Source organism: Camelus dromedarius, chromosome 18 (assembly GCF_036321535.1).
Source record: "Camelus dromedarius isolate mCamDro1 chromosome 18, mCamDro1.pat, whole genome shotgun sequence".
Classification (NCBI taxonomy): domain Eukaryota; kingdom Metazoa; phylum Chordata; class Mammalia; order Artiodactyla; family Camelidae; genus Camelus; species Camelus dromedarius.
Window position 1 is genome coordinate 23,784,569 of NC_087453.1, and position 15,682 is coordinate 23,800,250.

Here is a 15,682-nt window from a genome sequence, read left to right on the forward strand (position 1 = left end):
GAACACGTGGGCCATGATGAGCATCTCTTACTCACAAAGTGGAGACTGCCGAGGAGTGCGGATGCTGAGAAATGACCAGGCAATCTTCTGTTTTGTCTTCTGCGGAGACATTTCTTTGACCCCCAGGGGACTTCTTGGCATCAGCTCCAAATGATATACTTCAAGAGAAGCATGACATAATTTCCTGAACCCTACGATCCAGGAAGTTCATCTCTGGGGGAAAAGAAATCATAAAAGCAAACTCCTTGTGTGTCTTTCTTACCTCCCCTTTTCTCCCCAAGCTGGTCTTGCACAAGCAGGATGACCTTCCATTGGGTGACAAGTATGTCGTAAGTGAAACGTTTACAGGCACTACAGGAATGACCTGGTGCCTCACCCACCTCATTAGAATTCTAATTGGGGTGTGTAGGAGAGGCTTCTATAAATGGTAAGGCGATCCCAGCAGCCTGTCTACCCACATCATCCGTGCCATTCCCAGACGAGCCCAGAGAGGAGGCAGAGGAAGGAGAAACATGTCTGGTGAGTGCACATGGTGTTTTCTCTGCCGGTCCCCACTGGACGTCCATGCTTCTCCTGGGATGTCTGAGAGGACAGAGTGTTCAGCTCGGGACAGCTGCCTTGGGGCCTTAGAGACTAGATCTTAGTATTTTGGGGTTCTATTCAGAGGCACCTCATTCTCTGTGGCTGCCTAGTCTCTCTAGCGTGGTCCCAGGGGTAAAGCATGTTCGGGGCGGATTTCTGCTTAATGGGCAAGGTATTCAATGCAGCTGGAGGTCACATCCCCTTAGACAGATGGACCAGCTCTGCCCTTTGAAGTCAGCCGGTACCTGCTTCCCGAGTTTCTCAATGCAGTTCTACCAGCTTCCTAGTAATGTAGTCAAGGAAAAGCACGTCTCAGAGCTACAAGGGAGAGTGGGTGAGTGACAGCATGTCAGTTGCTTTCAAAGAAACCACCAGTGGCACTGGAATGCTCCTAAGTAAACAGCACATCCGGAAGCACCGGCAGGCTCTTTGGAAGTGACTTGATGAGCTGAGATAGCCAGGAGCAGAAGGAGCAGGTTTGCCGAAGACAGCTCCTAGGAGTGCACCAGGGCAGGGGTGAGAAGGCACAGCTGGGAAGAACACAGGTTCTCTGGCTCTGTGGTCACGCGGAGGACTGCGTTCTGGTCAGATGGCACCCCTGTTAAGCTGCGTGCTAATTATTGCCTGTTGTGGGTGCTCAGCCTAGTGGGTTGGCAGCGACGCCAAACCCAAACAAGGCATGAGTCAAACCAGTAAAATATTGTCAATGGTGGTTAGGGTCGCGGGAAGTTTTGCCCAAGAAATCGCTTAGCACAATGCAAAAGGCAAATGCTGGTTGCTTCAGAGCTCACAAAGACCAAGACAGGCAGGCTGCAAAAATGGACCCTTCCCCTGTCCCCCACTTTCTCCTTTGGGCCTGCAGCCGTGCTAGCTGCTGAAAACAGGAGTTGTGGATCCTGTTTACTTTAGCAAGAAGGGATGTCAGCTGTCACACCCAGGCCACTTCACTGCCTCTGGAGGAGGTGGCCCAGGAAGGGGCAGAGACTTATGGGGTCCCACAGAAACTGGATAGCAGAGCCCAGACTAGGTTCCAGAAGGGCCCTTCCCACTGTGTCCTGTTTCCAGAGCTGAGCTCCCACATCAGTGCGTGTGACATCTGCAACACGGAAAAGTAATTCTGAACCTGGTTTCTCATTTGAACTCTTACCAATAGCCACCACTGAGCCTCAGGCTCCCAAGTTAAGACCAAGGTCCAGGCCGGTCCTGGTCACTCACCACACAGTGCTGTGTACATGGTTCCTGGATGAATGAGTTAGCTTACTGGACAGCACAAGGGTGGCGGGAGCACACAGATCAGTGCGATGGGGTGTCTGCCCTCCGTGGGCTTGCAGCCTGCCTGTGTTGTTGACACCAGTCACAGGCAAGCGGCATGCGAGGTGGACTGTGGTCAGGCAGCTTTATAAATCCAAGCAGGTGCTGTGGGGCCAGAAGGAGGAGAAGACTCCTGGCCACAGTTTCAGATGGAAGGGCCCTGGGAACCAGGGGCACTTGGTCGTGCACAATGAGCTGGACTTGGTCTGAGGTAGTTTTGTGGGGTGAGGAGTGTTCTGGGCAGAGGGAATGGAAAAGAAATGTGAGGGAAGGTGGGCGAGAGTGACCTGGGGAATCCACGTGTGCTGGTCTGAGAGCACTGTGTCCAGCTCCCCGTCTAAGGTTCTTGTTGGGATCAGCTGGGCTCTCCCGGTGGAGAGGGTCACCTGGGCAGTGGAGAGGGTGGAGGGGATGACGGGGGTGGAGGGAGGCCTGGCAGTGTTCTGCACAAAGTAGTCCGGCACCCTCTGCCTGCTGCCCACTGAGGCCAGAGCCTCACTGCGGACAGGAATGAGGCTGTGGACACAGACGCTGGGCCCAATGTGGCAGGGAAGTATTGCTCCCCATCCTCAAAGCCACTCAGAGGCCCTGGGTCAGAGGCAGAGTCCTCAGGGTTCAAACCTGGACACAGAGCTCTGCCTGCAGGAGGCCAGAACCCCTGTGCTGGGGACTAGGACTCTGTCCCACAGGGCCGGTGAGCTTTGCTGGCTGACTAATTATGGTCCCCAGCCTCAGTCCCCAGTCTCCAGGGACCTGTGCCTCTCTGGGCTGGGGGTCAGCACGGAACACCTTCCCTTGGAGCTGGGACACCGGTGGCTCTTTCTGCGTCTCACAGCCCCCGTGCTGCGGTCCGGCTGCTCTGTTCACCTCGTGTAACTTCTCTCGCTCGGCCTCCACCTGCTGGGCTGCGCTCCACGGGTGGGGCAGCCCTCCTCCTCCCCGGGGCCCACATGCCGGCCCAGGGCGTGAGCTGGAGTTAGGAAATGCTTTTGGCGGGAACCGAGGGCCAGGTCTTCCACTGAGAGGGGTTCAGAGGGAACCTGCCTTCCTCTCTCTCAGCCTGTTTTCCTCCTTTTAAAATGAGAGACAGTGGATTCTCCCCTGCCTCCCTTCCAGAGCGGCTGGGGGGCTCCGGTAAAAGAGCTTTGATTAGTGTAAATGCTATGCAGACCTAACGTACTGATTCTCAGTCCCGGCTCCGTGTTAGAATCATCAGGAGAGTTCAAGAGGGGCAAATGCAATGCTGTCCCTAACACAGAGATTCTAACTTCACGGATCAGTGGTGGGGCTCAGGCTAACATGACCCTTTCCAGGTGATTCTCCCGTGCAGTGCAGTGAGGGTCTGAGAGATCCTAAACTCTCTCTGGAAGTGAAGAAGGCCAGGAGTCCTTCTTTTCTCTCCTCTTGCTGTGACCATGTGATGTCAAGGCAGGGATGAGGCCGCGGGAGGACCTTTCTGAACTGTGGCATCTTCCTGGAACTGTGCCTGTCTCTGCTTCCACCACCTTGGCTGGCTGCAGGGTGGCTGCTTGGAGTTGCACGTGGTCAGGCCACACGGGGCTTGGGACCAGGCCCTGCTTGAGTGGGTGATATCTGGTGAGTGACGTCACCTGACTGGACTTCCAAATCCCTCATCTGTGAAATGGGAATAATCACATCACGTTGGAGGGGGAGTAACCATGAAAAGACACATGCTGGCAAAATGCTTAGCATTGTGTCTGCACATCTGAGGTGCTCCATGGCAGCCCACAGAAAAGCTCAAACCCCCCTCTATCCTGGGTTGCTGATGCCATTACGTGTGGGATCCCAAGGCATTGGTACCTGTCCCACCTCTGAAGGCCCCAGTGCTGGTGATGGGCACCTGTGGGATCCCAACAATAACCCTACGAAGGGGGATGTTCAGTTTCACCATCCCCTTCTGCAGAGATGCTGAGAACATGGCCAAGGCCGCTCAGCCCACCCATTCAGGGGTCATTCCCCTTCACCCTGGAGAACCCTGCCAGCCCCTCGCTTGGCCACCCAGGGAGCCCCAGTCTTCCCCACTGTCTGGGCGCCGAGAAATCACACCACCCATGCTGCACAGGGACTGACAATGTCCAAACGTGGGGGAAAGATGAAGGGAGGCGGCACAGGCTACAGAGAGAGAGAGAAGAGACTGGTGAAGGCTAAGAGGAAACCACTGGTGCTCCCGGGGTGAGTGGGGCCCCGGCCAGGAGCTGGAGACGTCCTGGGCCTGGAGAGGAGGGGAAGGGGGCTGCTGGGAATGACTCATCGCCCCCCAGTGACCAGGACCTAAGACCTGGTTTCTGGGTCAAGCTCTGCTTCTAAACTACCCTGTGACCTCAGCAGATGGCTTCCTCTTCCAGGGCGTCAGTTTTCTTACCTGTAATATGGGAATATTGGACTACATCCCTATTTTTCAAGCTGCCAGTTGTCATCCATTAGCAAGTTGGGAAACCAGTTTAGTGGATTGTGACCTGCAAATTTTTTTAAATGAATTAAAAAAGAGCAGTGCATTGTACATAGTGAGGGTTAGCATTGTTCTGTGAAACTTTACCTCAATTATGGACCCATAAGTGTAAACAATGTATAAAATGAATTTCTCAATGTGGTCTCTTCTAAGAGGTTGAAGGCCAGATGATATTGAACACATCTATCAGCCCTAATTAACTGTAGAAATTGTAAGATTTCAAAAAAAAGCAAAACTTCTGTCTAGAGGAGAGACCTAGGGAATAGGGTCTGGGCAGGCGGGGGAGATGCAGCCCCCAGAGTACCGGCATGTCATGACAGGTACCTGCCAGCAGCTCTCTGGTCCTCTCAGGAGGAGGGGGTGAAAATCCCGATCCCACACTTGCAACCAAGTCCCCCTCCCTGTCTGCAGCAGGTGACCTGCTTACAGCGCCAGCCGATAAGGATGGAGACGAGTGAGCCCCTCTCGCAGTCTGGAGCCTGTTCCGAGCTCCTTGTGTGACCCCTGCCAAAGGTAGACCACAGAATAAGTGGAGGGTTACGTTATCATGTATATATGTAATTAGGCTTGGCTGTGAATGACAGTGAGCCCCAACTAACACGGCTTAGAGAGCTAAACAAGACAAAGTCTACTTGTTCCTCGCACAATAGGTCTGGATGTGGGCAGTTCCGGGGGGTAAGGCAGCTGCAAGATCCCTGGGGCCCAGGCTCTGCGCAGGCACACACCCTGACATCCTGAGGTCATGCACGGTCTAAGATGACCTCTAGAGTTGTATCCACATCACACTCACACTCAGGGCAGTGGATGAAAGAAGACAGAGGTGAGCAGGCTAAGAGCATTTGCCAACTTTGTTTTGAAAAAGAAATTTCCTCAAAGGGATTGAAAACAGATATTCAGATAAATACTTGCAAGTGAGCATTCATAGCAGCACGAGTCACAAGAGCCAAAAGTTAGACACTACCCAAATGTCCCTCAAGGGATGAATGGATGAACAAAACACAGTATATAATATGGTGGAATATTATTCAGCCATAAAAAAGGAATGAACCAGTACTGATAAATGCTACCACATGGGTGAACTTTGAAAACATTATGCTAAGTGAAAGAAACCAGACCCAAAGACTACATCTATGTGTGATTCCATTGATATGAAGGGATCAGAAGAGGTAAATCCATGGGAACAGAAAGTACATCAGTGGTCGCCAGGGGGATGGAGTTATTTTGGGGGGCGGGGAGTGACTGCCAATGAGCAGGGGGTTTCTTTTGGGGGAAAAGTTCTGAAACTGGATAGTGGTGATGGTTGCACAACACTGTGAATGTACTAAATGTCACTGAATTGTATGCTTTAAAATGGTTAAAATTGTGAATTTTACCTCAATTAAAAAAAAGAAGGTTTTCTGGAAATTAATCCATATAACTGATACCTAAGAGTCATTGGCCAGAACTCATTCACGTGATCCCCCAGCTACAAGGGAGCCTGGGAAAATGTGCCCATTACCATGGGGGATTTTATTACCAGGAAAGAAGGAGCAAGTAAACATTGGGATAGACCCTCAGCAGTCACTACCAGGTTAGGACTGCCCGTGGCACTGACGTTCTCAGGAAAAAACAATTAGGGAAATGGCCCCACGCCTGACACTGGAGTTCACCCACGACTCAAGGAGGTGGGCTGGAATTGTGAGAAGAGCCCTGGGATGAGAGTTCAGAAATGCCCCATTGTGGGCAAACCACCTCCCAGGCCTCCACAGCCTCACCTCCAGAAGCAGCATGGGGAGGGTGTGTGCTGTCTCCAAGGCTGCCTTTCCTCTAATGTTTTTCAAGAGCATATGCTGATGAGTCAATTGTGAGAGCTGATGCCCTTTCATCCCTGCCCTTCACCCAGGTGGGGGCAGAAAACAGCCCTGAGGCTCATAAACTTGAGAAGAAACTTGGATGGTTGTGTACCTCCCCCCCAACCCTGCCCCACCCCTGCTCTTTCCTTTCTAGAACACACTCTGGCTATGATTTGTGCTACATCAAGGGATGGTGGGAGGGGTCAACAAAGGCCCCTGCATAATCCACAGACAGGATCATCAGATCCTTGGTTTGGGGCTGGCCAAGCCGATCCTAGAGTTCAGAAGTGGGGAAATGACTGAGGGAGGCAGCTAGTTGAAGGAAAGGGTTTCAGGAACCTCCCTGGGGGCTTTGTGAGCATGCACTCAACCTGCCCGTCCCACCTGGGGATGTGGGGACCCTCCCCTTCTGCTTACCTCCCACGTAGAATGCCCTTTGGAACACAGTGTCCCCTTCTGGGTGCTCACTCTCCTGTGTCAGGATGCACATGCCAGCAAGGGGAGACCTGCCTAGCGAGGTCTCCTCCTCACCTGGGGGCCTTCCAGACTGAAGGTCCTGCCTGGTCCCCTCCCAGGCAGGGAACAGGGGACCGTGGCAGCAGGGGAGGGTCATCAGACCTGGGCTCAGAATCCTGGCTCTACCAATTCACTAGGTATATGACCTCGAAGATATTTCTCTCTCTGAGCGTCAGTTTCCAGTTTCCTTAAAGATTTCATGGATGACACATGTAAGGTGCTCTGTATACTCTTAATAGCAGTTGACATACAGCAGACTGGTGACATGCTGAGTGAGTCCTGCTTTTCCTCATCCTCCAGCTCAGAGAAGACTTGCATATCCCACAAGCACCCCAGTGGGGAGCAAGACCCCTTCTCACTAGGGTTCACCCTTGGAGAGGCTGAGATGGCCATCACAGTCGCCCCACAAGGGCTCTCGTCTCCTTTCGGTGTCCCTGCAGCCAAAGCACCCCAGAGCTCAGTCTTTTCTTCATCGTTTTCCCTACAGACAAGTCATTGGGTTCCAGGATGAAAGGGAGACACCTCTATTTGTTTTTTGTTTTTTGTTTTTTGTTTGTAGTTAGAATTGTTTAATTTTTCAGTACTTAAAAAGCAAACCTATATACTCTTTCAAAAACCCAGCTCTTGGTTTGATTGCTTTTTTTTTTCTGTTTTTTTAATTTCTTATTTTATTTATTTCCTCCCTGATCTTTATTATTTAAGCAAACCTATATAAACTAGCTGTGTATACTTTTGTGTGTTGATTCTTTTTTCTGTGCATATCCCCTTTTTAATTGAAGTATAGTTGATTTACAATATTGTATTAATTTCAGGTGTATAACATAGTGATTCAATATTTTCATTGATTATACTCCATTTAAAGTTATTACAAAATATCAGCTATATTCCCTGTGCTGTACGATCTTTCCTTGTAACATTCATTTTATACATAGTTTGTACCTCTTAATCCTCTACCTCTATCTAGCCCCTCCCTCTCCCCCTCCCCACTGGTAACCACTTAGTTTGTTCTCTATACCTGTCAGTCTATTTCTGTTCTGTTATATTCATTCGTTTCTTTTTTTTTTTTCCAGATTCCACATATGTGATAACACACAGTATTTGTCTTCTGTCTGACTTATTTCACTAAACATAATTCTCTCCAGATTCATCCATGTTATTGCAAATGGCAAAATTTCATTCTTTGTTATGGCTGAGTAGTATTCCGTTGTATGTATATGCACCACATCTGGTTTATCCATTCATCTATGGGTGGACTTGTTGATATCTTGGCTATTGTAAATAATGCTGCTGTGAACATGTATCTGTTTGAATCAGTATTTTTGTGTCCCTTGGATAGATACCCAGGAGTGGAATTGCTGCATCATATGGTAGTTCTGTTTTTAGTTTTTGAGGAAACTCCATACTGTTTTCTATAGTAGTTGTACCAATTTATATTCCCACCAACAGTGTAGGAGGGTTCCCTTTTCTCCACATCCTTACCAACATTTGTTGTTTGTGGAGACACCACTGGTATTGACACCGCCACCACAAACAGTGCATAAACCTTGGCAGAGCAAAGAAGGATGTGGGCCTGTTGGAGGGAAAGCAGAAGCCGGCTCTAGACGGGAATCTCTGCCACCCCTCTTTCCTTACCCTTGTGCTTCGCAGAGTGCTGTCTGGGGACATGCTTTCTGCTCTCAAAGAGCTCATGGTCAAGAATAGTGAGCTTCTCCTGGGGAGAAGGCACACATCCTTTTGGGTTGGAGAGGGAAGGAATCTCTGGGGAGACTCATGTGACCTGAAGTCACATGTTCCTTAGAACTCTTCTTTTTTCCAAAACAAAACTGAGAGCAAAGCTCCACCAAATCCCAGAGGTGGGGATGCCCAGAAGGCAAGGAGCACAGATGGTAGGAGGCGGGGGTTTAAAAGGTGGGGACATTGCCCTAGAGAGACCTAGCGGTGAGGCAAGTTAGCTCTCTGCAAGCCAAATAGAGCTCAGTGTTTGCCAGAGAGTGCCGTTGAGCTAAGCTGTCTCTGCTCGATACTGATGTACAGGAATGTTCATCTTCTTTCCTCCCTTTTTGTGTCCCGCCTTCCCTCCCTTTGCCCTGCATTTCATTCAATAGATTGATTACATGAATATTTGTTGATTGCATTAATGTTTTAGCTTCCCTGAGTTTGTGGAAAAACTTATTAATCTATTCTCTCAATAACTATTTGTTGAATGAATGAATGAGTTGGATATGTGAATGAACAGATCTTTGGTACTCAAAGCTGGTGGCAAGATCACCTCCCGAGCCCTGCCTCCAGCTGCAGCCTTTGTCTCCTGACCCACAGAATCTGCATCCCACTCAAGAGGGTGTCTAGGACGAGCCTCTCTTGTCTCCGGAGCTGCTTGGGTGGGAGCTCCAGTGGGAGCCACATTCTCTCCTCCTCCTCTTTCTCTTCTGTGCAAAATCTGCTGGACCTTGGGTCCCTCTGCTTCTGATCTGGAATGCAGGCTGCTCCATGGACACCTGACAAAACTCTCTCTTCCTTCCAGGTCCGGCATTTCCAGTGCAGCTTTTTTTTGATCCCTATACCTGAAAATGATTCTTTCCTGTCTGCATCTCCTAGACATCTTTTGGGCAGGGGTTGGATTTCCCTCATCCCATCATTCATTCTCATTTATTTGTGCTTGTCTTAAGCGCTGCTGACACTATTTGAGGGTTGAAACTTCTTTTCATACATTTTCACACACCCAACATAGCGCCTTACATAGTGTCCTACAATTAATAGGTACTCTCTGTGTGTGTATTGAATGACTACGCCATACTCACCTTTCTGGATGGACTAAATTTTGAGCTCTAGTCATCGTAATCATTACATGACAGGAGTTTTACGCTTGTCTGCTCACTCATTCCCCATTTGTTTATCTAATTGTCCTAATAGAGCCAGGCAATGTGTTAGGCATCAGGCTATAAAGATCAAGACGGTCCATTCTGATGAAGAGAGACAGACACCTATGAAAAAAAAGAGTCGTGCCTGGTGCTGGGATGGGCCGCCCCGCCCCCATCTCAGGCGTGGCCACATCGTAAAGACAGAGACCAGTTTCATTTGCACAGGACTGAGCCGTGGAATGTTTCAAACAGAACTCAAAGGAATGAAAGATCTCAAAAGGTTTAAATAGGCTAAACTCTTCCTATTTCATAAACCCTTCTCAGCTTGGCTCCCTCACCTCCACAACCATGTGAGAAGTTGGGGGGTAGATGTTAAGGTGACTGTCCTCAGAGTTTTATCTAGGGATCTCATGGCCTTAGACCATTCTCACCCAGGAGCATTTGAAAGACCCTCCAGGCCCATGATTGCCTGATCTCCAGGCCTAGAAATGCTGCTCAAAGTCACGCTGCCCTCCCCAGCGTCAGAGGCCAACACATATAAAGAATAGATTACATGGAGAAACATTCGCCGGGTGTTGGAGTGAATAGACGGCACCTGGTGTCTGGGAAAACACAAAGAGAAAAGCAAGAAAGCCAAACCAGGGAGGTGGATTCAAGAGACGTCGCCTCCTCCTAGTTCTATGTGAGCCCCCAGCCACGGAGGGAGGAGAACAACATGGACCGAACATGGGTTCTCCGGCCTGGCTGGGTGAAGCTAGCTCCTGGAAGGCTGAGTGACAGTTGGCCAGATGGAGGGGCAAGTGGGATGCGTGTGCGCAGAGGTTTGTTGCCTGAAAAGGCAGAATGGGAGGAGGCTGTGAAGGGCTTGCTGGGCTTGGTCAAGGTCTTTGTATTTTAATGTGATTCTTCCTGGAAGATCCTTGCTGGGCAAGCCTGGTCCGAAAGCTATCTCTTTGGTAATTTACACCTTTTCCCCACACCACCGGTCCCGGCCTCCCAAGACCTCAAGTCTTCTGTTCTGTCTCATGGCTTTAGAACTCCAGAATATCAACTGGCAGACAGCCTCCAACCGGCAGGCACATCACACAAACAAGTTCTACAGCCGGGATCTTATCGTGCGGAGAGGCCAACCCTTCTATATCTCATTGAAATCCAACCAGAATCTTGGCTCTAGAGCAAGTCTGACATTCATAGCCTCCACAGGTACCTTCTCACTGCTCCCCACACGTGCACATTTGGGCAGACCTTGGGGCTGGGCAGCCAAGTTGGGGGGGTCGGGGGGTGGCCTTGGCTTTACTGGGCTCTAGCCCAGCTCTACCATTGACTTGGTGTGATCTTGGGTAAGTTTTTGCCATTCTCTGTGACTAAGAGTCATAATCTTCACATCAAGAGGGATTTGGCCTACATGGTCTTTCCAGTTGCTTCCAGCACCGTAACAAAATGCTTCATTGTGTGATGTCTCCCAGGGGGCCCTTGCAGTTATACTGAGCTCCCCACAGTCTGGCCAACACTATTTGGTTTCCACTGTCCTCTGTCTTCTTTGACAGGGCCTTACCCCTCAGAGTCGGCCAAGACAAAGGCTGTGTTTCCACTCTCCAGTGGGACAAGAAGCAGTGGCTGGGGTGCACAACTTGTATCCAACGAGAACAACGTTCTGAACATCTCCATCCTCAGTCCTGCCAATGCACCCATTGGAAGGTACACGCTGGGCATTCAGATCTCCGCCCAGGGCAGTGCCTCTACTCAGAACCTTGGGACATTCATACTGCTCTTCAATCCTTGGTTGCAAGGTAGGCACCCAATCACCCCTCTCCCAGCTGTCAGCTAAGTGACTCTTATGGACAGGAGATGGGGGGAATGAGTTTCATGGGCTCAGGTTTGATTGGGGCAAGTTTGTGGGCTATGGAAAGAGCACAGAAGCTGGAAGTCAGAAGCCAGGGGTTTGAGTCCCAGCTCTGCCACTTAACCAGCTATGTGAGCCTGGGCAGTCACTCTACCCTTCTGAGCCTCAAATTCCTCACCATCAAATCGACATCCTGCTATTCCTGGGGCTGCTGCAGGGATCTCATGAGCTTTTGCAAGCTGTATAGTATAGTGTAATGACCACAGTACAGTCTTGCAGCGTGGAGATAGCTTCTACCTGAAGAAGCAAGTGTTTCATTTCTGGTAGGGGGCCTCATTTTTCAGATTCTCAGGTCATCCCAACTTCTCTTTCAAGCCCATAGTTCACACAATATGAATTAGAAGCATTACCGCCCAAGGCTTCACTCCTCGGTGGAGGTTGGGGGAACGGTTGCAGGTGTGGCTTGCTCTAGCCCCCAGGCCGGTACTCAGGAGTGAAAGGAGGTCTTTAGACTCCTCCAAAGGATTCTAATCCCTGATATCTGCTTTTTGTGTCAAACAGCCGATGCTGTCTTTATGAATAACCAGGCTGAGAGAGAGGAGTATGTCCAGGAAGACGCCGGGATCATCTTTGTGGGAAGCGCAAACCGAATTGGCATGATTGGCTGGAACTTTGGACAGGTAAAAGGATCATAAAGGCTGGAGGTCATGTCCCTATGACCCAAGAAGTTCAGCAATAGGCCCCACAGAGAGTGGGAAGTTCCCAGACCTGTCCATTTATCTGCCTGTCTATTCATTCATCCATTCAGAAGACATTTATTGACAGCCTACTATGTGCCAGGTCCCAAGCTGCACACTGTGGATACAGGAGATGGATACAATGGAATTCCTGTCTTTGAGGCGGTCACTACCTAGTGGGCAAAACAGACACATAAATAAATTGATGCAATGAAGCGTTATTGGTGCCACGATACACAAATGAGGACTAGGCCCAGGAGAGACACGTGGAAGAATAATGTAGTTTCTGTTATTCATTCCCTGAAAGAATGTGATGAAACTTCCTTGGTGTGTGCATTCAACCTTTCAAAGGTCCTTCACTCCTCTGACCTGCCGTCTGAGTCCACAGAGTTCCCAGGTTTACTCAGCCTAAAAAACATTCAGGGATTCCCTCTACCTTTTCCTTTTTCCAGCAGACAAATGAAGGCATTACAAGGAGGCACTTTCGCGGAGGTTGCCTTGGGTATTCAGGAGCAGGTGGACACATGCACACTCTGCCCATCTCCAGACCCCATTCCATAGTCAACCAGAACACATCTGCTATAAATTTTATATGTTGGGTTCTTTACATTGGGGTCTGTGTCAAATTTCTTTGGAAGGAAGAAAAAGGAAAAGGGGGGATGGGGCAGGTAAGAGCAAAGAGTACACCCAGGGGTGGAAGGGAGGCTACTTTTGATGGCATGATCTGAGCAAGCCTCTCTTAGGAAGGAACTTTTGATCAGAAACCTTAAGGAGGCAAGGGAGCCAGAGAGTTATCTTGGGGAAAAGCATCAGAGGCAGGAGGAACAGTGCATGCAAAGACCCTACGGCAAGAAAGAGCTTGATTTTCTCCACTGGAGAAGCAATGACTAAAAATAAGTCTAATGTTGTGAAAATGGCTTCAAATTCCAATTTTAGTGAGATATTTTATCTTTATACTTAGTTCCCCTAAAGTCTAAATAATATGCTCGCGGTCAATGTCAGAGCTAGATGGAGACTTTGAGATGTGCTCAGCCTGATCCCTGGTTATAAAGATGAACAAACTGAGGCCCAGACAGGCTCAGGGATTTGCTCTCAAGTTCATAACAGTGAGGGAGTCCCGTTAACTTTTGAGGCCTCAGCACAGAGCCTTGGGTATAGTGAGAACCTTGGAGGAGTTTTCAGGGTTGAAGGCCAGGTAGGTGGCTGTTCCCCAGAATTTCCTGGTTCTGGAAGGACCTGGGCAGTTCTTACCAGCGTAGCTCCCATGCTCTTAATTAGCCGACACGCTTGCCATTTCTTTCTTCATAACATATGGTCTTATTCTGAACAGTTTGAAGAAGGCATCCTGAACATTTGCCTCGCAGTCCTGGATAATAGTCTGAATTTCCGCCGTGACCCTGCTACTGATGTGGCCCGCAGAAGCGACCCCAAATATGTCGGCCGGGTGCTGAGTGCAATGGTAAGTGATGAGAAAACCATCACAAGTAGTTGTCACCATCTATCAAACCGAGCTACAGGTTAGGCACAACCACTCGTATCATTGGTTGACAGTCGGTGGGTATCACCACCCCAATAGTGCACACGTGAAGCATGACACTCCTCTAAGTTAAAGAACTTGCCTGAGACACACGGTGAGGGAATGACAGAGGCAGAACCGGTCCCAGGGCAGACTTTCAACTGTATGGTCCTTCCTCAGATGGCAAAGGACTTGATCTTGGGTGTCCTCCAGGGCAGAGAGGAAGCAAAGTGACTTGGCTCCAGTCCTGAGGCTCCTGGGAAAGGGGATAAGATCCCAAAGGAGCCTGATGAGTTGACCTCCTTGGCTTCGATTTATCCTGCACAGCACAGAATGTTTTAGTGTCAGCGGGGAGGGCAGCAGCCACCCTGCTCGTGGTCTTGACAGGGAAACTTCACTCATCCACTCCCACACATGAGAAACTTGTCTGCATCTCCCCAAACACACACGCATACATGGACACACACACACACACACACACACACACAGATGCACATGTAAGCTGAATGCTGGAGGAAGCTACTACCCTGTACTCAGTGTATAAAGAATGCCTCCAAGTATCCAAGCAAGGGATACTCTGTCAAAAGTTATGAATTAAAAAGCAGAAAGTCAAAGAGTTCTTGAACTTTAACCCTCTGAAACTAAATAACTACCCAAAAGCATCTTTAACTTTTTTGGGGGGAGTTGGGGGAGGTTAATGGATTAGGTATTTCCAGTCTCTTCACTTTTGAGCTGGAGAATATCCAAGCTAACAAGCCAGTTACGTGGTTAGAAATTTGAGCCACCTTCTGACTGCATGATGGATATCTGGGGGTAATCAGGGAGGGCTTATTGCTTGACAGAGTGGAGTCTTAAAGCAAACCTAGCAGGACAGGTGTGGGGAGGTCCCGGGAATGTGAAGTCCCTGAAAAGTTGGTGGGATCCGGGGCAGCTGGGAAGAGTGCAGAGAGGGAGTGGAGCCTGGGCTGAACCTTGAACACCAAGCGGCCTGGGATGGGTGGGATTAAAGCCAAGGCCAAGGTGAAGGGAAGCTGGCGTTTGGGCGACTCATGGAGCTGAGCCTCCTCAGCTCAGGAGAGGGTGGGTGAGGCCAGCCGGCTCCAGCAGCCGCTGACTCATTCTCACCCTCTGGACAAACCACTTGATCTCAGAGCCGGGTTCCAGGCTGCACCTCCCTGCTGCTCTCTCCAGCCCTCCTGGTTGGGCTGGGCCATGAGCTAATTATGGCCTGTGTTGGGCTTTGAAACGCTCAGCTTTCGGTCGGAGATGACCGTGCTGATTACCACTTTGGTGGCTCAGAAGATGGAGAATCTTCCATCTCGATGGAGCCCCATCTTGCCTGATCCTGCAGTTACAGCCTGGGCCTTCCTGGAGGGGGTGCAGAGCTCAGCCCACACACCGAGGGGCCATGGAAGGCTGGTCAGCCTGTCCTGGGCACGGAGCCTTCCGTTTCCAGAGTGTTCATTCACAGAGAGAGGGAGTGGTATCTCACACTATGGTTGGGAGGCACACTGGTCAAAGTTTCATAAACTGAAAATTTGGCTGCTGGAAGACAGCTGAGGGCTCCCTGGTTTCCAGCTTTCCCTGTATTGGAAGGTTAAGGACCAAGGCTCACGGAGGTGAATCAACCTGCCTGCAATCACCCAGCTGCCAAGAGGCAAGGCTGGGCTTGTGACTCGACTTTCTCCTTCTTTCTTTCGCTTTGAATGTTTTATTACGGAAAATTCAGACCCAAAAGTAGAGGGAAACGTAAAATGAACTTCTCTGTACCTATCGCCGGCTTCAGCAAGGCCAGTTCTGTTTCGTCTCTGTCCCCGCTTCCACAAAGCATTTGATAAACCCCAGAGAGGACATCATTTCATCCACAAGTATGTCAAGATGAGTCTCTAAAAGACAAGGGAACTCAGGTCTCTTGGTTCCTAGTCCAGTGCTCTTTTCACACTGCATCGTGGTTGCGTTACTTACACAAGACTCATGCCTTAAGTTGAGTGAATGAATCAGTGAATGAACCAAAAGC

At 49.8% G+C, this 15,682-nt stretch overlaps 1 protein-coding gene across 1 annotated transcript in view; it reads left to right on the forward strand.

Annotated features, from left to right (window-relative positions):
- The first annotated feature begins 471 nt into the window (after positions 1–471).
- The window catches only part of TGM3 (transglutaminase 3), a 38,274-nt gene continuing 23,063 nt past the window's right edge, over positions 472–15,682 (forward strand). Inside the window, exons 1-5 of the mRNA XM_010988288.3 lie at positions 472–519; positions 10,605–10,772; positions 11,117–11,359; positions 11,974–12,092; positions 13,480–13,608. Coding sequence (XP_010986590.1) covers positions 513–519; positions 10,605–10,772; positions 11,117–11,359; positions 11,974–12,092; positions 13,480–13,608 — 666 coding nt within the window. The 5' untranslated portion in view covers positions 472–512. The remainder of the gene's footprint in view (positions 520–10,604; positions 10,773–11,116; positions 11,360–11,973; positions 12,093–13,479; positions 13,609–15,682) is intronic.